General features: G+C 41.2%; 1 protein-coding gene across 1 annotated transcript in view; it reads right to left on the bottom strand.

The window, feature by feature from the left end:
- DIPK1A (divergent protein kinase domain 1A) overlaps positions 1 to 21,477 on the bottom strand; it is a 147,788-nt gene extending 126,311 nt beyond the window's left edge. Inside the window, exon 1 of the mRNA XM_049879776.1 lies at positions 21,378 to 21,477. Coding sequence (XP_049735733.1) covers positions 21,378 to 21,431 — 54 coding nt within the window. The 5' untranslated portion in view covers positions 21,432 to 21,477. The remainder of the gene's footprint in view (positions 1 to 21,377) is intronic.
- Between the last annotated feature and the right edge of the window lie 2,066 nt (positions 21,478 to 23,543).

Raw genomic sequence — 23,543 nt, 5'->3', positions numbered from 1 at the left:
ATGAAACAGGACCCATACCTTACACCAAACACAAAACTAACTCAAAATGGATCAAAGGCCTAAATATAAAACCTAAAATGATAAAGATCATGTAAGAAAAAATAGGGACAACAACAGGGCCCCTAATACATGGCATAAATACAACATAAACCATAATTAACAATGTACAAACACCAGAAGAGAAACTAGATAACTGGGAGCCCCTAAAAATTAACATGTATGCTCATCAAAAGACTTCACTAAAAGAGTAAAAAGAGAACCTACAGACTGGGAAAAAATTTTTTGGCTATGACATATTCAACAAGGGTCTAATCTCTAAAGCCTACAGAATACTTCACAATCTTAATAACCAAAAGACAAATAATCCAATTAAAAAATGGGCAAAGAATATGAACAGACACTTCATCAAAAAAGACATTCAGGCAGCTAACAGACACACGAGGAAATGTTTGCGATCATTAGCCATTAGAGAAATGCAAATCAAAACTACAATGAGATAGCATCTCACCCTGACATTACTGGCAAGAATAATAAAAAAGAAAATAACAAATGCTGCAGAGGTTTGCAGGGAGGTTAGGACTCTTATGCACTGCTGGTGGGAATGCAAAATGGTACAACCACAACGGAAAACATGTGCCTCCTTAAAAAGCTAGAAATAGAAATACCATATAATCCAGCAATCCCACTCCTAGGAATATATCCTGGAGAAATAAGAGCCATCACACAAATAGACTTATGTATCCCCATGTTCACTGCAGCATTATTCACAACAGCAAAAAGATGGAAACAACCTAGGTGCCCATCAATAGATTAATGGATAAACAAATCATGGTACATACACATAATGGAATACTACACAATGATAAAGGACAATGATGAACCCAGGAAACATCTCAAGACATGCATAATCTGGAGGACATTACGCTGAGCGAAATAAGTCAGTAACAAAAGGACAAATATTATATGAGGCCACTATTATAAAAACTCAAGAAAAGGTTTACACACAGAAAACAAACAATCTTTGATAGTTACAAGGGAGGAGAGTGATGGGGAAGAGAAATCATAAGATACAAGACAAGTGTTAACTTTGGTGAAGGGGAAAAACAACACACAATATAGGGGAAGTCAGCACAACTTGACCAAGACAAAGTCATAGAAGTTCCCTAGACACATCCAAACACCATGAGGGACTGATTTATGGGGGCTGAGGGCTGAGGACCACGGTCTCGGGAACACATAGGTCAAGTGGCATAACATGGTTCATAAAGGAAATGTTCTATATACTACTTTAGTGACTAGTATCAGGGTCCTACAAGTTTTCAAGTGGACATCTAAGATATATCTATAGGTCTCAGCACATTTGGAGCAAAGGAGAATGAAGAAAATCAAAGGCATAAGGAAAAGGACTAACAGATCACATGAACCACAGCCTCTACCCCCCTGAGCAAAGAAGAACTAGATGGCGCCCAGCTACCACCACCAACCATTCTGATAGGGATCATAATAGAGGGTCCTGGACAGTGTGGGGGAAAAATGTAGAACAAAATTCAAATTCACAAAAAAAGGCCAGATTTACAGGTCTGCCGGTGACTAGAGGTACCCCGAGACTAACTGAAGCCACTCCCAAAGTCCACCTTTCAGCCAAAGATTAGACAGGCCTATAAAACAAACAAAAACACATTTGAGAAAAGTGCTTCTAAGTTCAATCAAGTATATAAGACCAAATGAGTAACACCTACCCAAAAGCAAAGGCGAGAAGGCAGGAGGGGACAGGAAAACTGGACGAATAGACATGAGGAACCCAGGGGGGGATCAGAAACGGGGACAGTGCTGACACATTTTGGGGATTGTAACTAATGTCACAAAACAATTTATGTATAAAATTTTTGAATGAAAAACTAATTTGAGCTGTAAACTTTCGCCTAGAACACAATAAAGTTAAAACAAAAAGCTGACAGAATTATGTTGATGGATGAGACAGGCAGAAAAAGCCACAGCCCAGAATACAACACAAGGCAACCTAAAGGGAGCTGGAAGTCAAACTGCTTGTTGGAATGCTAGAAGGAATCTGGAAAGTCAATCTGCCCCCGGCACACCTGAAGGCTCTGGGCTTTGAGCCAGCAGGTATAAGGGAGGGCAGGAGTGAGAAGCAGAGCTGAAGACAGGGAAGATAATTGAAGGTCTGTACCTGGAGCTGTGCTGGTTGGCACCCCCACCTGCTTCCCCCAGCCCTACACACAGATCACAGGCAGCCTGGCATTAACCCTCAGTGGAAATGCCAGAGAGCTGAAGGAACAAACAACCTGGGGAAAGCCAAGCTGTCTGGTGTGGATCCTGTCAGCCCAGAGTAAAGTACTCCTCTGGCACAAGGGCCCCAGAGCCCAAGCTCAGGGTCACCCTAGAGCAAACAGGCCGGTCAACGCGACCTGCCTGACAGAGTGCTCAGCCGGCCATCCACTCAGGTGACAGGTCTCCTGGGAAAACAAACTTTAAAAAAGCAGAGGAAACCCACACCAGTTACTCAGTCCTTCTTTGTAGAATATGAATAGACAACCAAAGATCACCAGACACATGAGGAAAGCCTGCAGCATGAAAGTGAGAAAAGCTAAGAAAAATAGAGAAAAAGGAACTATGAGAGGAACAAAAATAATTAAAGGGCATAAGGAAAAAAAAATTTTTAAGCAACACTACTATAATGAAAATATTCAGGAGAATATTACATCCATATAAAATTAGAACAGGAAACCATGAAAAAGGAAGGAACAAAGAACTTGGAAGAACTCTTTTAAATTAAATTTTAAATTCTTAGAATTTAAAAGTGATTAGAAAATGAAAGAAAATCAACAGATGACCTGGAAAATAAAATTGAGAATCTCAGAATCAAAGTATATGGATAAAAAGTTGGAAATAATAGAGAAACTGTAGGAGACATAAAGATCCAATTGAAGTGGTAAAACATCTAACTAATAAGAGTTCTATAAAGAGGGAACAGAAAAAAGAGAAAGGGAGACATTATTAAACAGATAATAGAATTTCTAGAGCTGAAGCAATACCCAAGTCTTAAGGTTCAAAGGGCCCAGTGAGTACCCTTTCAACTAATCGATAAAAGATCCACATCAATTCATACCCTCATGGAATTTCAAAAAAACAAGTTCAAAAAGGTGATCCTGAACAGGAAAAACAGGTCACCCACAAAGGACTGATACTCAAACTGGCTTCTTGTCAGCAACAGGACATGTTAGAAGACAATGGCACAACATCTTCGAATGTTCAAAAGAAAATTTTTCTCAGCTCAGAATTCTAGACCCAGCCTAACTACAAACAAGTGCTACAGTACAATAAAGACAATGTTAGACATGAAAAGACTTAGAAAGTTTACTTCCCACACATCCTTTCTAAAGAACTTATTTCAGGATAGACTCTAGTAAAATGATGGCGTAAATCAGGGCAGTGGAAGACACAGGATTCCGAAAATAGCGGAGAAGAGTGAAGGGAAATCCTATAAAGACAGCTGTTGTAGATGGCCTAAAAAAGCATCTGGTCACGAATGGAAATGGAGAACGGAGGAGGGACATCTCTGAAGAGAGATTCCGCATATTAGCAAAGAAAACAGAGTATGAAAGAGGTTACGATAAAGGCATATTATGCAAAAACTAAAAAAAAAAGTGGCACACAAAAAAGCTACCGTTTAACTATGAAGCAAACATATGTGCCCTGATGAAGAGGAATTGACCATGTATGAGGAGCAAGGATTTAGTTGCCAATCATGTTAGAATCTTGAGAATCCAGGAATCATGATCCTGGCCCTGGAGAGAAGATGATGTAATCTTAGCACAAAAATTGGCTCTCACTAAACAGTATTTAAAGAATCATATTTTAAGGGGCCCTAAAATTAGAGATGCTGTTTACCTTGGGCCAGAACTAACTTTGATTTGTTTGGTCTCAAGACACAAATTTCAAAACCTCAGAAAAAGGTGGGCCAAAGGGTTTTACTTTCTATTTTTTAAAAATGATACCCGGTTCTGCCTGCAATGCTCTCCCTGAAGATGAGAGCCATTTTCATTACTCAAACGTTCCAGAGCTCCAGAACTAGCTCAGTTCACTTGGGTTGTGGCAGTGGGAGCGGTAGGGCGGCAGGTGACAGAAGGAATGTCTGCTCCCTGCAGCTGAGCACAACCAGGTAACTATTCCTAAAGAGAAGGTATACTGACTGCTCAGGAAAGAAATTGCGGCCCACAGGGATATCAAATCATAACCTGTCACTTAGGAATCCTGAAGGCTAGGTTTTTACAAATTATTCTTTAATAGGAACATTTAAAGGAAGTAATCACGGTTTCTGAACAAAAAAAAATGGGACTTTTTATACTGAATTTGCAAACTTCACGTTATCCTCCCTAATGGCAGAAATAGGATCTAGCTTCTAAAAAGGGATAAATCCTTGCAGTAATCTGCTTAATAACAAGAGGCAATTGTCACGGCCTGTTAATTCTATCTGCTTTCTATGACAAGCGGAAAATAACTGCATGCTAAAGTCAACGGGTCTCAGGTTCATAAGGGAGATTTTCCTTTATGGAAGAATTAACAAGTCACAAAAACATAATATAGTTTTCATCTTTTAGATTCAACTTATATGGAGACTTGACTGTGGTAACAGGACAAAATATAAATGTTATCAAATTTGACAATGTAAAAGTAGAAGTGCAGCTGACAGAAAGTGGGAAGAGTGACGAATGATATGTGGAAAAGAAGTACACGTTTTAATGCTCCCTCTTAAAAATAGAGTTAAGAGACTTTCAAAGGTGGATAAAATAAGAAATAGAGGAGTTATTACCTTAAGTTACCAAGTTAAGCAACAGAACTAGAATTAATAAAACCATCAAACACTAGAAGAGAGAGAATGAGAAGATGGTAGTGTAAGAAAGCTAAGAACTTATTTTTTAAAATGGAAAGTCAGTAGGTGTCTTAGGCTGGGTTCTCTAGAGAAGCAAAATCAGTAAAGTGTATAAATACAGAGAGATTTGTATAAACAAAAACAGTTCACGCGATTGAGGGGCTGGAATGTCCCAGTCCGTGGATTAGGATAGAGGCTTCTCCCAGTTCACATAGCCACAGGGACTGGCAAACCCAAGATCAGCAGGTCAGAAAGCAGGGCTCTTGCTCACAGGCTGTGAATATCCATGAGTCCCAAGATTGGCAGGCGAGACTGCAAGGCTTCTCCTGATTCACGTAGCTCCAAGGGCTGGCGAACCCAAGATCAGCAGGTGGGACAGCAGGTCTCCGCTCACAGGCTGTGAAGATCGAAGATCAACAAATCCCAAGATTGGCAGGCAAGCTGATAGCTCAAGTCCCAAGAACTGGAGGTCAAACAGGAGGCAGCTGCAGGATCCAGAGTTAGCAAAAAGCCAGAATGTCTGCTTATATTTGGATGTAGGCCACACCCCCAAGGAAACGCCCTTTCAACTGACTGGCTACTCACAGCAGATTTCATCATGGGAGGGGTCACATATAAACACTGAGAATCACGGTCCGGCGAAGCTGACATACCAACCTATCCATCACAGTAGGAATTACCCAAAGTTGATAAATCAAGAAACAGAGATAAAAGTCTATTACTTAGAGCAGAGATCTCTAAACTCTGATTATATAACCCTCTCAGGAAATATTTCTGAGCACAAATCCCCAACATGTGTATATTTACTTATTTTTATTCTATATAAATTTACGACTATACTAATCTATTATATATATATATTACACAAAAATAGAAATTAAAGGTATATAAGAATAACTTTGAATAGATTTTTCAAAGGAAGAAAATGTTTATTATAATAATAAGCCAAAATACTTACTGAAAATCATCAGCTATTCTCACAAAAATAAACATTTTTATTATACAAAAAAAGTATTTAAGAAAATTTCCAATGATTTCTTCCAGCACTCAAATTCAGCATCTTATACACCTCCCAGGATGTATACAACTCATTTTAGAGAACACACCTCTAGAAGTTAGAGGTATGAAAAAAGAAAATCTAAAAATATAAGTGGTTAAAAGCAGCTTTAGGGAGTAAGGCTGGGACTAGGGAGAAGTGGTAGAAGAGACCTGGTTTTCATCATAAACTTATCTATACTAGACTTATTGTGTACACATATTCTTTCTATATAAATAGTTAATCTATAGGATCAGCTACATAAAATTCTGTATCTCTACCACTGGTTATGCTGATTCATTCATTCAGCAAACATTTAGTCATCATTCTGGGTGAGGCGGAGGGGATAGAGAGAGCAAACTGACATCTTGGCTCTCAGGGAGGTCAGTCTGGGGCAGCAGAAAGATCTGACCACACTGAGTATCATACTTGCTGCGAGAGAACTCTGTGCTGGGTATCATGCTCACACAGTCTGGGGCACTGAAGAGGTACACTAACCCAGTGTAGGGGTGGCGCTGAGGGACTGCTGAAGTCACTTCCTCTTTGAGTTGAGACTTAAAGTACAAAGGTGAGAACAAACCAGGTGAAAAGGCACGCAGGAAGAATGGGGGAAGGGCATTCTCAGGCAAAGAAAAAAGGTGGGGTACACAGATTGACACATGAGAGATATAGCATGGTGTGTCTGGGAAACTAGAAGTGTTTCAGGGTTGTTACAGCAAATGGTGCATGAGAGGGTGGTGGTAGGAGTAAACAGAAAGGCAGGAAGGGGCTAGAAATGAAAGCCTTTACTCAGACTGCACTCCTGACAACATTGGGAAGGCACTGAAGGGTTTCATCAGCAGGGAGGGAGACTTGATCAGATTTGTACTCCGGAAGTGATGTGCCAGATGGATCTGAAAGGAAGAGAAGAGGTAGGAAGGCTTTTCTGGAGGCGATTACAGTGGCCCTGATGGGTCATAAGGAGGGACTGAACTATGGTACCAGCAAGAGAATGAAGAAGAAATGATGCATTCAAAAGTTATGTAGGCATTGTGCTCTCTAGAACTTGCTGAGGAACTAAACATAGGGGTAAGCGTAGGGGAATGAGTCTAGAAGGACTTGGGTATATTTCCTCCTTGTGTAACTGAAGAGCACCACCAACTCTCTCCCTCCTCTGTGCTCTAGGGAAAGATCCTTCCTTGTCTCTTTCTGTTTCTGGGAGCCCCAGGTGCTTCTTGCTGTTTCTTGGCACTCCTTGCTTGTAGGAGGAGCCTTACATGCTGTTTTCCCTTGTGTCTGATTCTGTTTCGCGTCCTTCTCTTTTATAAAATGCCACTCAGAACGGGTAATAATTAGGACCCACCCTACTCTGCTATGACTTTAACTAATAACATCTGTAAAGAAAAGCCCTATTTCCCCAAACAAGGTCATATTCACCAGTGCACGGGTTAGGACTTCAACATATCTTTTGGGGGACACATTTCAATCCCTAACGAGGAGTTTAGGTTTGGACATGTTGAATATGGAGTGCTACCTCGATGTTACATCAGATAAGCAGCTGGTAATGCAGAGCTGAGGTTCTGAGGGAGAGGCTTGGGCTGATAGACAGCTGAGCCTGATGAGCATTTGTGTAGTAGAAGCCATGTGAAGAGAGATAATTACCCCCAGAAGATGGCACAAAATGAGAACGAGAAGGTTGGAGTCCTGGGGAAAGCAGGTGGGCAGGGAAGGGAGGCTATAAAGCAAAGAGGCAGGGTAGGAGTAAGGGAAGGTCAAAGAAGCTAGGGGGCAGTGAGTAGGAAATCAGTGCAGCTTAAGTGACAGATCATGGGTCCAGGCTGCACGGGAGAGGAAGGAAGCCAGGAAGGGGTTAAGAGATTGAAAGAAATGGGAGTAGCAACGGTCATGATGATGATAATGATGGTACCAGTAAGAGTAAAAGAATGTGAAAGAGACAGGAGTGTGTACTCAAGTGTAAGCTATTGGAGTTCACTATTTTGGAGGTAGTTACAGAATATTTTTTAATTTATATAAAAATGCTTGTACTATATTGCATCATTTTGTACATCCTGAGCTTGTGCTCAGGATAAAGAATAAGACCAGGGTAATAACCAGGCTGTGCCTTGGCTGAAGCCAAATTTAGTTCTACTGGGTCAGGTATGATTGAGAGTGCTGTAAGCTGGTACATTAAAATAAAACAAAGCACTGTCTTCTTTAAGGGGTGTTATGGATTGAACTGTGTCCCCCAAAAATATGTGTTGTAAATTCTAACCTCTATGCCTGTGGTTATAATCTCATTTGGGAATGGGTTGTTTTTGTTATGTTAATGAGACAGGAGTAGTGTAGGGTATGTCTTCAATCAATCTCTTCTGAAATATCAGAGAGATTAAACTAGCAAGCAAAAGAGGCAGAGATGGTGGAAGAGAGATGCCAAAGGACAAGAAGACTGCCCAGAAGCAGAAGCTCAGAGACAAGGACCTTCCTCCAGAGCTGACAGAGAGAGAAAGCCTTCCCCTAGAGCCAGCACCCTGAATTCGGACTTCTAGCCTCCTAAACTGTGAAAAAATAAATTTCTGTTGTTAAAGCCATCCATTTGTGATATTTCTGTTATAGCAGCACGAGATAATTAAGACAAGGGGTAAAGAACAAAAACTTTGGTGAACGGTAGTAATAAACAGAAAGAAATAGTACATTTTAAAGTTCATAAAGTGATTTTTTTCACTCCTTAGTTCATATAAGGGTACAAAAGATTTAAGAATAGTATCTATTGTAAAAAACTTTTTAAATAAGTATTTCCAAATGTGATTATTTAGCAGCTATTTGCATTTTCCTTCCTTTTATAAATATTCAAGGCTCCTCTCATAGTAAAGGAGCCATGGCGGGGCAGGGGTTAAAGTACCTGGCTGCTAACCGAAAGGTCAGCGGTTTGAACCCACTAGCTGCTGTTCTTCGGGAGAAAGATATGCCAGTCTGCGTTTGTAAAGATTTATAGCCTTGGAAACCCTATGGAGCAGTTCTACTCTGCCCTACAGAGCCACTACAAGTCGGAATTTACTCAACGGTAGTAGCTTAGGTTTTTTGTTTTCTTTTTTTTTTGGTTTTCTCATAATAATTGCTAAAGATGATAAACATTTAGTAATAACTCTCAAAAAAATCTTTTTAATGGCACTGCCTTTAAACATAATAATGTGAAAGCAAAAAACTCAAAATATGTGGAAATGATTGGTTTTTTTAACTGTTGGAATTCAGTCATATCTTCCGTGGTAGGCATAATTCTAGGGACATCCCCCCAAGATTCCCAACCCCTGGTTATTCAATCAAACACTAATCTAGGTACCTGTACTGCTGTGAAAGGACTCTGCAGATGGAATTAAGGTCACTAATCAACTGTCTCTATACAGATTATCCTGGATTATCTGGGCAAACCCAATGTAATCATATGAGCCCTTAAAGGCAGAAGAGGGAGGCAGAAGAGTCCGTAAGAGTGATACTGCAGAGGAAGGTAGAGAAAAGATGAAAGAGAAGGGGAGGTCACAGAGATTCCAAGCATGAGAAGGATGCAACCCGCTGTTGCTGGCTTTGAAGATGAAAAAAGGGGGCCATGAACCAAGGAATTCTCCTAGAAGCTAAGAACAAGCTCCATCCAACAGCTAGGAAGGAAGTGTGGACCTCAGCTCTACAACTGCATGGAATCGAGTCCTGACAACAATCTGAATGAGCTTGGAAGTATATTCATTCCTAGAGCCTCCAGGAAGGAATTCAGTCTTGCTGACACCTTCATCGCACCCTTGCGAAACGAGGAACAGGGAAGCAGCAGAGCCACGCTGTGCCCAGGATACCAAAGTACACAACTGTAAGATAATATATGAGTGCTGTTTCAAGCTGCTAAATTTGTGGTAATTTGTTGTGGGAACGCTGGAAAACTAAAACATTTTCTTTAAACACCAACTTCACCTGTTCTCTGTTAAATCTCATTTTCTTGTTTCTTAACGTCACTTTGGATAGAATCTATCCATTTCTAATCATATTCAGTTATTAAGAAATCCAGTCTCATTTTATTTTTCCTCAATTTTTTATTTCAAAAATGTTTAAACCTACAGAAAATTTAAAACAATATTATATTGAGTACCCTTACACCCTATACCTACAGTCATCAATTGCTAACATTTTCCTTTATTTACTTGCTTTCTCTCTCTAAATGTGCATAAATCTCCCTCTTCCTCTATCGCTGCCTTCCTTCTTCTCTGTATCAGTGATTCGCAACTAGGATGATTTCGCCTCCCAGAGGACATCTGGCAGTGTCTGAAGACATTTCTGATTGTCACAACTTGGGCGTGCTTACTGGTGTCTAGTGAGTAGAGGCCAGGGATGCTGCTAAACATCCTACAGTGCACAGTCCTCCACAATAAAAAAATATCCAGCCCAAAATGTCAATAGTGCTGAGGTTTAGGCACCCTGTTCTCTATATATACATACATGCTATCTTCTCTAGACTCATTTTGAAAATAGCAGACATTATAATACTTTTGACCCTAAATACATCAGATTATATCTTCTAAAAATATTCTCCTATACAATTTAACACTGATAGCATAATACTATCCAAATGTAGAGTCCATTTCCAAATTTCTCCAACTATCTCAAAAAACATCATTTTCAGCTTTTTTTTTTTTAAATATCCAGAATACAATCAATAGTACGTAGGATGGCATGTTGATCTACATTTTACATTTAAAATAAAGAAGAAGCTCTAATTTTCAAGGGGGCAGGGAGTGTGAGGTAATGAATTATTTTATAGGGAACAATTTGGCCTCTGTCCTTGATTCCTGAGAAATAATCTTTGGAATTGCCTAAGCAATTGATGTGCCTTTTGTTATCTAGGCCTAAAGACTTTGCCTGAGGATTTGTGCTCCGGAGTGTGGGGCTAGCCAAACTAGAATGATCACCTCTGACCTGATATCAACTGACCTAAGGGGGGGAGGGGAGAATGATTCAACCATGCATATGTAATGAGGTCCCAATCATGCGTGTGCAATGAAGCCAATAAAGGTTCTGGACACAGAAGTACCAGGAGCTTCTTAGTTGGTGAAAACATAGGTACACATGGAACGGTTAGTTATGTTAGTTGTTGTTAGGTCCAACACAACAAAACACCGCCTGGTCCTCTGTCATTCTCACAATTGTTGTTATGTTTGAGCCCACTGTTGCAGCCACTGTGTCAATCCATCTTGTTAAGGGTCTTCCTCTTTTTTGCTCATCCTCTATTTTACCAAGCAGGATATCCTTCTCTAAGGGCTGGTCCCTCCTGATACCACGTCCAACGTGCATGAGATAAGTCTCACCAACCTTGCTTCTAAGGAGCACTCTGGCTGTACTACTTCCAAGACAGATTTGTTCATTCTTCTGGCATGGTATATTCAATATTCTTCACCAATACCAAAATTCAAAGGCACCAATTCTTCTTTGGTCTTCCTTATTCACTATCCAGCTTTCACACGCATATGAGGCAACTGAAAATACTGTGGTCTGGGTCAGGTGCACCTTAATCCTCAAAGTGACATCTTTGCTTTTTAACACTCTAAAGAGGTCTTTTGCAGATTTGCCCAATGCAATGTGTTATTTGATTTCTTGACTGCTGCTTCTATGGGTGTTGATTGTGGATCCAAGTAAAATGAAATCCTTGACAGCTTCAATCTTTTCTCCATTTATCATGATGTTGTTTATGGCCCAGTTGTGAGGATTTTTGTTTCACGCTGAGGTGCAATCCATACTGAAGGCTGTGGTCTTTGATCTTCATCAGTAAGCGCTTCAAGTCCTCTTCACTTCCAGCAAGCAAGGTTGTGTCATCTGCATATCTCAGGTTGTTAATGAGTCTCCAATCCTGATGCCACATTCTTCTTTATATAGTCCAGCTTCCTGGATTATTTGCTCAGCATACAGACTGAATAAGTAAGGTGAAAGAATACAACACACACCCTTCCTGATTTTAAACCATGCAGTATACCCTTGTTCTGTACAAACGACTGCCTCTTGGTCTATGTACAGGTTCCAGATGAGCACAATTAAAAAACCAAACCTGTTGTGCTCAAGTTGATTACAACTCATAGTGACCCTGCAGGACAGAGCAGAACTGCCCCATAGGGTTTCCAAGGAGTGGCTGGTGGATTTGAATTGCTGACCTTTTGGTTAGCAGTTGTAACTCTTAACCACTGGCCCACCAGGGCTCCTGAGCACAATTAAGTGTTCTGCAATTCCCATTCTTCACAACGCTATCCATAGTTTCTTATGACCCACACAGCTGAATGTTTTGTATAGTCAATAAAACACAGTTAAACATTTTTCTGGTTTCAGCCAAGATTCACCTGACATCAGCAACCATACCCCTTGTTCCACGTCCTCTTCTAAATCTGGCTTGAATTTCTGACAGTTCCGTGTCAGTGAACTGCTGCAACCATTTTTGAATTGTCTTTAGCAAAATTTTACTTGCATGTGATATTAATGATATTGTTCGATAATTTCCACATTCTGTTGTGATCACCTTTCTTTGGAATGGGTACAAAAATGGATCTCTTCCATTCAGTTAGCCAGGTAGCTGTCTTCCAAACTTCCTGGCATGAACAAGTGAGTGCTTCCAGCATTGAATCCATTTGTTGAAATATCTCAATTGTTATATTCTGTCATCTCTTGGAGCCTGGCTTTTTGCCAATGCCTTCGCTGTAGCTTGGACTTCATGCAATACCATCAGTTCTTGATCATATGCTACCTCCTGAAATGGCTGAATGTTAACCAATTCTTGCTGGTATAGTGACTGTGTATTCCTTCCATCTTCTTTTGATGTTTCCTGCATTGTTCAATATTTTGCCAATAGAATTCTTCAAAATTGCAACTTGAATCCTGAATTTTTTACGCAGTTCTTTCAGCCTGAGAAATGGTAAGAGTATTCTTCCCTTTTGGTTTTCTAACTCCAGGTCTTCACACATTTCATTATAATACTTTGTCTTTTCAAGCCTTCCTTTGAAATCTTCTGTTCAGCTCCTTTACTTCATCATTCCCTCCATTCACTTCAGCTATTCTATGTTCAAGTGAAAATTTTAGGGTCTTTTCTGACATCCATTTTAGTCTTTTCTTTCTTTCCTGTCTTTTTAATGACGTTTTGCCTTCTTCATGTATGATGTCCTTGATGTCATCCCACAACTTATCTGGTCTTCAGTCATGAGTGTTCAATGCATCAAATCTATTCCTAAGATGGTCTCTAAATTCAGGTGAGATATACGCAAGGTTGTACTTTGGCTCCCATGGACTTGTTTTAATTTTCTTCAGCTTCAACTTGAACTTGCATACGAGTGACTGATAATCTGTTCCACAGTCAGCCCCTGGCCTTGCTCTGATTGATGATATTGAGCTATCTCCACAGATGTAGTCAATTGATTCCTGTGTATTCCATCTGGTGAAGTCCAGTATACAGTCGTCGTTCATGTTGTTGAAAAAAGATATTTGCAATGAATTAGTCATTTGCCTTGCAAAATTCTATCATGCAATCTCTGGTGTGGTTTCTATCACCAAGGCCATATTTTCCAATTATTGACCCTTTGTCTTTGTTTCCAACTTTTGCATTCCAATCACCAGTAATTATCAATGCATCTTGATTGCATGTTCGATCAATTTCAAACTGCAGAAGTTGGTAAAAATCTTCAATTTCTTCATCTTTGGCATTAGTGCTTGGTGTGTATGGGATGGTAGCATGCCCTTTTTGGGAAATGGAAGCTTTGTATTGGGAACCCTCCCAGACCTTGCCCCCTGCGTCTCTTCTTTATGCTGATCCTGATTTGTATCCTTTTGTTAAAATAAATTTGTAATCACTAGTATTTTCTACGAGTTCTGTGAGTCATTCTAACAAATTATCGAAACCAAAGGAGTAGAGGGAACCAGAGGTGAAAATGAGAGAGTCCAGAGGAGCCCCAAGTTTGCTGCTAGGATACTTAAGGGGCAGTGGGAAACCTCTGAATTTGCAGCCAGCAGGTCAGAAATAAGGGTGTCGTGTGGACTCTGGAGCTTGCAGCTGGTGTCTGTCTATTTGGAAGTCTGAAGGATGGTGTCCTTTTAACTCATGAGATCTGATCTAGCTCTGGGTGGTTAAGGTTAGAGAGAGAAAGTACCACGTGGGCAGCTGGTGTCAGAAACGAACGGGTAGTGGGAAGGTGGATTTGATTAATCCTCACATTTTGGGGACTGGATTTATGTTGATTTTTATCTATGAAGGGAGTAAAACTTGTGATCCCAGGTCTAGGACATATGAGTCTGTGACTCTAATGCTGTGTATGTCTGAAACAGATGTCCTAATTAATTCAGAAGATTATTAAAAATATTAGTACATTATAAATCTCTCTTAAAAGAATATCCTCAAACTTGATTACTCTGTTCTTAGGAAAGAAAGGGGAACACTGTTTACAATAATCCATAACTCTGTTGGATAAACAGTAATCTGAAACAAAAAAATGAAGATGAAACTATTCTAAAGAAAAACCCATCCACTAATATTTTGGGTTTTTAAAAGATGTTCATAAACTTGCACACCAATGTTCACTGTAGGACTATTCACAATAGCCGAGAGGTGAAAACAACCTAAATGTCCATCAAAAGATGAACGGATAAACAAAATGTGGTATATATATACAATGGGATATTACTCAGCCATGAAGAGAACCTTGAAAACGTTATGCTGAAATACGTCCGTCACTAAAGAAACAAATATTATATGATCCCACTTACATGAACTATCTAGGATAGGCAAATGTATAGAGGCCAATAAGTGCCTGGCTACTAAAGAAAGGTTAGCGGTTTGAATCCACCCAGAGATGACACAGGATAAAGGACTGGAGATCTATTTCAGAAAGGTCACAGCCAATGAAAACCCTATGGAGCACACTTCTACTCTGAAACACAGAGGGTGCCATGAGTTGGAATCGACTTCAAGGCAACTGGTTGTTGTTTGTTTGTTTTAAATAGAGACCAAAGTTTATTAGTGGTTTCCAGGAGTGGAAGGCAGGGACTAAGGGTGAGTCATTGTTAATGGTGATGGAATAATCTGGAAAAGGATAGTGGTGATAGGTGCACAACATGATGAATGTCACTGAACTGTACCTGTAAAAATTGTTGAATTGGCAAATGTTTTAATATACAGTGAAACCTGTGAGAGCCAGAGCTCAACAAGACTGCCTTATTTTTCTGCTCTCACAAGTTTCCCACCTTTGAAGGGTGCAGTCTTACCACTTTCTTATCATTCATTCTTAGTGGAAATACTTGAGTTTTTCTTCTCTGACAGATTTCCACCTTACACAGGTTCTGGCTTTCAGAAGCTATAGTGTATATATTTTTCCCACAGTAAAAAAAAAAGTTCACATTATAATAACTTGGTTTTTTTAAACTCATATACTTTGTCGACCAAAAAGTTTTAAGGAAAACTATTCACAAAATACTTGAATACCTAGAAATGAACAGGAAATATCAAAACTGTGAGTTTATCTTTTCACTATACCTTTTTCTATTGAAGAGAATGATACATTTGTCTTTAGACCCAACTTTGAGAAACGAAAACATTAAAAATTAAACTAATTGCTAAAAAATTTTTTTTCTATAGACAATATAAAACAACACTATAATACATCAAGGTGAAAAACTGGAGCACTGGGAAAATGACAATGAAAAAAATACTGTATGCTCCAGTCTTGAACTGTGGTGAGGCTGAAATCTGCCGGAATATTCATCATTTCTTTCAGCTCCTAACAGGAGAAGAAAAGCAACTAATGATAATATCAGACGGCTGTATTATAATTCTATGCTTGCATATAAGAATTATGGAATGCACACGCTCTCTGTGCATGGGCACTAGTCTCAGAAAGCCAACCCCAGATCTGGAGATTCATTTTCAGGCAAAAGCTTTGATCTGAACAGTAAATCCGACCACAACTACACCATCTACAGGCCTCTCTCTACAGCCTCTGAGGGATAGGGAAAGCCCACCTTCCCTAATTACCCTTAATTTAAAATAACTCCAGAAAATGACAATGGGCAAGAAGCCACATTCCTCTTACTACTGTTACTTGTCAACACTGTCGCCATGGCCAGTTAATCTGTATCAGTAAATCTGGCACTAAATCCCACAAAACACACACATTAAGTCATACTTAAAGAAACTAAACAATCCACAGCAGTCATGTTTGAAAAATAGTACTAATAAAAGCCAAAGGACCAGGTAACAGAAATCTAAACAGGTGCCAGAACATACCATCTATCCATTCATTCATGACAGCCCAACTGAACACATATTGAAACCTCCAGCATAATCATTTTTAAAAGGATGCCTCAAGAAATTTAAAAGTTTTGCAATCTAAATAACTTGGAAACCCACAGAAGTCTCCAAGTATCTCGTGTTTCAAATTCCATTAAAATTGTGGCAGCTTTTACACGCAACAGGGCATGGAGAGGAATGACTGGACTGGAAAGTTTGTATAATCCAAATATAGAGAACTACCCTAAATTGCCTTAATTTCCATTCTCCCAGGACTTAATGAGAGTGAAATGAAAGAAAGTATCCCAAACTAAAGGAGCCCTGGTGGCGCAGTGGTTATGCGCTCGGCTATTAACTGAAAGGTTGGTGGTTTGAACCCACCAGCCGCTCTGTGGGAGAAAGACGTAGCAGTCTGCTTCTGTAAAGATTGCAGCCTTGGGAACCCTATGGGGCAATTCTACTCTGTCCTAGGGTCACTACGAGTCAGTATCAACTTGATGGCGACGGGTTCGGTTTTTGGGTTTTACCTAAACTAAAACCAACAATTATAGAGCTCCTGTCTTATCAGCCCTACTCAGACTATAAGCAAACTCCAAACAAAGAAATCCTAATTTGTAGAAAACACATTGCTAAAAACAGACAAATTCAGGTGTCATTCCGGGTTACTACACATAACAGGATGAGAGTAGTATGGACCACAGTGATGTACAGAAGAAAAACACCGCTTAAAAATGGTCATTGCTGGTCAACACACCCAGTTTCTGATCTCAGAGGCAGGACTCTGCTCTGTTCAATGTGCCACAACATTTAGTCATCCCAGGATGTGCTAAAGGCATCAACAAAATAACTGGAAAGGATGGAACTCTAAGTTAGCTTGCTCTGGGAATGATGTCTCACCAAGGGAAGCTTAGAGTACTACTCAGCTAGAAGAAATGAAGTCTTGATACATGCCACAGTATGGATGGAGCTGGAAGACATTATGCTGAGGGAAATAAGTCAATCACAAGAAGACAAATATTATTTGACTTCACTTATTAAAAAAAAGACAAAAAAAAGCAAATATATAGAGACCAAAGTTTATTAGTGGGGCAGGAGGGAAGGGGAAGGGGGGAGGGAGTTTAATAGTGACAGAAAAATCACATTGATTAAGGGTAGGGTGGCATAGCTGATTACTGTAATTGCTGTCAATAAACTGTATACCTGTAAGTGGCTGAACTGGCAAAGGTTGTGGTAAGTATGTTGATACAAAAAAAGAGGAGCTGCTGAGGCTTCTTATGTACAAGGAAACACCTCATGGGATTTGGTTCCTTAGTTTGGAGGTTTAAGGTCATGGTTTCATGGGACATTCCAGTTAATTGGCCTAATAACGTGTTTAGGTCTTCTGTTCCACTTCTTAGTTCGAAGTGACTCAATGGCAATGGGTTTGGTTTTCAAGTTTTTCTGGATAAATTAAACTGCTGGGAATGAAGATCCTTTATATTTAAGTCAGCTGCTTAATTTTTTTTCACTGTAAATTGTAGGGAGAAGAACTTGCAAGTCCCAAGGCCTGAATACCTCAGGACATAATTGCTCATTGATTCCACCCAGTTGAAGACAAACAAGAAAACTGCAATTGAATAAAGCTGGTCCCTGCAACCTCCCTCTCCCCTTGCTGAGTCCTTCTTTTTCCCCTATCTCTGAAGCCCAATTCCTTTCTGTATTCTTCACCCCTTCCCCTAGCCCCAAACAGAACAGGATCTCTTATACCTATTTGCCTAATTATAGCCTCACTATAAAATAATACATTCACACAAAAATGTTGCTTAAACCGACATTTGTATTTTAAGACATTCTCTCAAAACATGAAATGAGAATTAGTTTCCCTACATGAAGAATTCTGAATGCGAATAAGCTGGTAAGGGGAGGGTTTTTATTTTGTTTTTGCCAACAGACCCTCTCAAACACATAGAAATCATTGAGTTGGCATATGTTTTGCTATGTATATTTTCAGCACAATTTTTAAAAAAGGGACAGACCCTCTCAAATCACAGAAAGCCCACACTATGGCGAGCTGAATTTAGTCAGTCCCCCCAGAATGACATGTACCTAGAAAGAGTTGGGGAAAATACAAGAAATTGTTATTAATTTTGTTAGGCATGATAATGGTATTGTGGTTATGTCTAAAAATATCCTTATCTGTGAGAAATGTGTACCGAGGTATTTGTATGAAATGATGTGATGATGTCTGAGCTTTGCTTTAAAATACTTTAGTTGGGAGGGGGCCAGAGAAGAGGGGAAAATGAAAGAAACACTGATAATTGTTGAGGCCAAGCGACACGTACATGAAAACTCATTATTCTTTAATTTTTTTAAGTATTAAAAATCTCCATACCAAAAATCTTTTAAAAGAGAAAAAGGAACTTTCCTTTCACTCCAGCAGTCTTTGGCTCCTCCCCTTTTCCTTCATAACACTTACTGTAGTAACTGTGTATTTCTATAATTATTTGATTAATGTATGTCTCCCCCACTTAGACCTTAAGGTCCATGAGGACCACAAAGGTATTTGCTTATTAGCTCCTATAGAATCCTCACCACCTCATACAATTTCTGGCATGTGGCAGGCATACAACAAATATTAAGTAATCGAGTCAACAAGATAAATCATATCATGCACCTAGTTCAAGAAATGATCAATAATAAAAAGGGAAAGTCTGTAATCTATAGTTGAAGGACTTCAGTGAATTTACGTATGTGTATTAACCATTTAACTCCACATATCTTCTATTAAAACTGTAGTAAAAATGTCACAAAACATTTAACTTCGCCTAGCTTATCCTCATACACTCATGTGACATACTTAGCTAAGAACACAATCTCTACTTTATGACTTGGAATCTATGGAAACAAAAGGTTCAGAGTCATAATGAACCTGGTGCACGAATTAAAACAGAACTCAGCTCTGTTTTCACGTCTCATGCTATTCCTAAAGGAATATGATTTTAATATCAATTTGAATGCAAACATGAAAAATAAAAAAGGAAAAGGAGCACTGTATATTAAGTCTCCCTTCAGTAGCTGAGAAACTAGCTGTATATAACTGTCTTAGCTGAAAACATTTTGACTTTGTCCAAAATGCCTAGAGGTGAAGAAAGTGAAAAAAAGCAGGTGGTGAGATATTTAGGCAACATGGAACAGAAATATGACAATTGGGTAATTCGAAGGCTTGTTTTTAAAGCTTTGGTTAAACTGAGGCAGTATGGTGAGGGACTATTAAGAAAAAATTCATAAAGAGAATAAATACTAATACCAAGAAGATGTTTGAAACACCAGTCCTCTGAGATTCTAGTTTCCAGGTTTTAAATTTTTTTCATTTCAAATACAATACGACAATCAAAAAATTTTCTACTTAATAAAAATTTTATATAGAAATAGCCTACTAAAATATCACCATGCCCTGAAGTCCTTTTAAAATGCTTGAAATCTGAGTTTATCTTGATTTGGTAATAGAGGATGTGCAAATTCAGGAAGGGAGAAATGCCAAATGTTTGCCATTAATGGAAGCATAACTATTTGCAAAACAAGTCCTAACCCAACTATTCTGAAAGCTCTTGTGCTATAATGACAAAAATGTTGTCATAGCCACATCTGTGGAGAGCATTTACAGCCAAAGGGATCAAATTATAAAATGAAAAAAAAAAAAAAGCCTGCAACCAAATCAAAAAGCATAGAGAGCTTCTTAAGAAAAGCACAATTTTAAAAACCCCAATAAACTTATTTTTGGGATAGAGCCTAGAAAGATATCTGTTGCTCACATAAAGGGTTACAAAGAAGTACCTAGTCTTAGGCATGCTCACCACTGTCTTTCTACGCATAAAAGATTGGGTTATCCTACCTTTACTCAAGGCACAATTACTACAGGTGAAGCTGCCTTTAAAAAAACTCAAGGTATTCAGTTTTATTCCCACCCCTTCATATTATGGGACTGCCAAATCATGCTTCCAATTTGCAATACATCACTCATTTGCAGGATAAGATCTGACACATACAATTTTCAAACAAAACCGTAAGATTTATTTGCCCCATGACCGTTCTATCTCAACTTTTTTCATAATTTATAAAAGCACCAGCTAACCACAAACTCTCTTCCCAAAATTATCTACCAATATCTTTACGCCTATTCATGAAAGCGGCAAAGAAATATTGTCCTCTTTTTTTTAATGCAAACAACACTGCTGACCCAAGCGAGGCATTGATTTGTAGTTGTTTTCCCATCGGCTTAACAGATTTGGGCTCAACTAGACTCGACGGCACCGGGTTTGGTTTTTTTTTTTTTTTAACTCCTGCTGTCTACTATGTCCAACAGGACATTAAGACAGTAGTCGGATTCGAAGGCAGAGACTGGCAGCGGTACAGAGGGTGGAACGGGAAATCACGACAAATTTAACACGCGAGCAGAACACACGACATGAGTGAGAATTACGTTTGCATGGCTGGGGTACTTGAGATCTGTACACCAGACACTGTCCTCTTTCCTTTTAAAAAGCAAACACCCACCCGCCCCTCGCGGGCTTCCGGAACCCTACCTCCCAGTTAAATATGGATGTGATGGAAAGACCTCACCGAGGGACCCAGCACGAGGCGCTTGCTGCTTATGGGGGGGTTTTAAAACACTGATGTGTCAAATTGCTATAAATTTCTAAAATATGGAGGACTGATACACCATCTTTTCTATCACTGATTAAAGACCCAGGACACAGTAGTCAAGAATACTCGACCTGCGGGGCCCAAGGGGAAAGGGGGAGAACACCGAGAGGACCAGGGAGAAAACCGCGGCACGTCCCGAGCCGCGACTGCGAGGGGCGTGGGTCTGAGGGAAGTGCCCGGGGCGCAGGGTGGCACCCGGGTCACACCTCGAAGCTCTCGGGGAGCGAGGACGGGCCCCGAAGCCGGGCCAGCCTGGGCGCAGGAGGAGCAGGGGTAGCCGTGGGGGCGCGGGAGCCGGCAGCGCCGCCGTTGGGGCTGCAGAACCCGGGCGGCCGCGGAGGGCGCGCCGCCAGGTGCCGGACGGCAGGGGGCAGCGGGGTTCCGGCGGGTGCGGACCTAGGGACAGGAGAGGAGAGAAGCGACGAGTCCAGCGCGGCGCGAGCGAAAGTGCGCGCAGCGGGCTGAGACCGCGGCGCGCGGTGGGGCCGCCGCCGGCCTACCTGGAGGTAATAGTGTTTCCTTAGCCAGGCCCCCGGACAGAGACTCCTCGCCATGGTAATCACACATCGCCCCGCCGCGCCGCAGTCAGAGGCGGACCCGGAGCACTGGCGGCCGGGCTCCCCGCCTCCCCCCGCCGCCCCGCCCCCTACCCGGCCGGGCCCGCCCACTCCCCCACTCCCGCCCCCGCCGCGGCGCGCGCGCGGCTCCCCCTGGCCTCGCAGCGCTGACGGCGGCCAGAGGCCCGGCCTCCTGCTCTGCTCGCCGGGCCGCCGCGGCTGTCAGAGCCACTGCCGCGGACTCCGCCATAAAGGGGAGTCGCGCCTCGCCTCCGCCGACACAAATCAAGCTGCGCCTTGCGCTTAAAGGGGAGGCGCGCGGAGGAGGGAGGGGGCAGCGCTCCCGCTAGAGGCACGCGCCGCGTCGGAAGGAGCAGCGACACCGGGGACCCTGCTTTCTGTTCCCCGCTCCCGGCTCAGGGCCCCCAGGGCTGCCTCTGCCGCGCGTCCCACCGCCCAGCCCCGGAAAGACTGACGGGCTGCGTAGCAGCAGGGTAGACTGCTCCCTCAGTCAGGACGTGTCTGGGCGGGTTCCATTGAAATTCAAGGAAGCTTGGGCTCCTTCCCCGGGGACTGGCTCGTTGTCCCCCGCGCACAGGCGGCAGGGAGCGACGTCTGCCGCAGCCCGAAACGCCGACGGGCGCATCCCCTGTGGATTGGGCTCTGCGCCCGCAGCCGAGCGCGTGGAGCGAAGGTGGACAGGGCTTCCGTCTGCCGAAGTCAGTATCCTCCCCAATCCAGTTCGCCTTAAACTTTTTATTTTTAGTGGACTTTTTAAAATTCCGATTTTTCTGGTTTGTATTGTTTTTAAACAGCTTCTGAGAAGTTTTCCTGGCCCCACCCAGGAACCCTGATGCAAAAGAAAAATACTACTGAATCAAAAACAGTCCTGAACACAGGAGACCTGGGACGTGGCATAGCTGCTCCATTAGGGCTCCATAACGCAGGGTGTGGTGTCTTTCTTTTGACAGTGAGATCCAAATAAGGGAAAAAAGAGCCACTTTTTCGGGAGAGCAAGAGTAACTTGGAATGAAAGATACCACATTTTCACACAGTGCCAACAAAGTTTGGGTGGCCATTTAGAACTCGTTTGGTTTTTACATAAGCTTTGTTCTGGTGCTTTCAGTTTCTGGGGAGATACCTTCCCTTTGCTTCCTTCCCTGAACACAGACAGACTCAGGTTTTAAACCTCAGTGGTACTTTATTGCTAGCAGATGAACCCACTTTTCATTGATTTATCAGTTTGGGTTATGAGGCTTAGTAATTTCTGAGCAAGCTAAGGATGGATCCTACTGGTTTCATTCATTCAATAAATAAATATTTACTGAGCACCTAATTAAAAGAGCATCCAGGCACTGTTCTGTTTGGGCCACATAGGTGAACCAAACAGATTAAAAAACTCCCGCCCTGGTGGAGCTTATATTTTGGGGGTGGGAGAAATGGTCAATAAATATTGAATGTAATAAAAAAAAAAATAGAATGATAAAGCTGATAAGAACTATGAGAGAAAAGAAAACTAACAGAGGTGGGAGAAGACTACAGGTTTGAGCAGAAAGATCAGGAGTTCAGTTTTGGACGTGTTAAGTTTGAGATCTCTCTTAGAAAGCCAGGTAGAGATCTTGAGTATGCAGTTGGACATACAAGGAAAGTGTTCTAAGCAAGAGATACATGAGATACCAGCATTTAGATGGTGTTTGAAGCCACAAGACTGGACAAGATCATCAAGGGACTGAGTGTAGATAGAAAGAGAACCAAGAATGAAGCCCTGGGGATAATTCAACTTTAAGAGGGGACAAGTGAATGAACTAGTAAAGGAGGCTACGAAGGAGCAGCCAGTGAAGCAGTGTATCAAGGAGGAGTGAATGCTTCTGTGTGTCAAATACTGCCTATGGGTCAAGTGAGTGAGGACAGCATTGACCAACGGATTTAGTAACATGGAGGACACTGGTAGCCTTTTGGTGGACCTGGGGGGGTGGGGGGAGAGGGAGGGGGCTTGATTAGAGTGGGTTTAAGAAAAAATGAGAGGTGAGGAATTGGAAATGGCTAGTACAGACACTTCTTTTGAGCAGCTCTGTAAAGGGGAGCCCCAAAATCAGACAGTAACTAGTG

The sequence above is a fragment of the Elephas maximus genome, chromosome 3 (assembly GCF_024166365.1).
Source record: "Elephas maximus indicus isolate mEleMax1 chromosome 3, mEleMax1 primary haplotype, whole genome shotgun sequence".
In the NCBI taxonomy this organism is placed as follows: domain Eukaryota; kingdom Metazoa; phylum Chordata; class Mammalia; order Proboscidea; family Elephantidae; genus Elephas; species Elephas maximus.
This window is presented reverse-complemented; position numbering and strand designations above follow the sequence as displayed.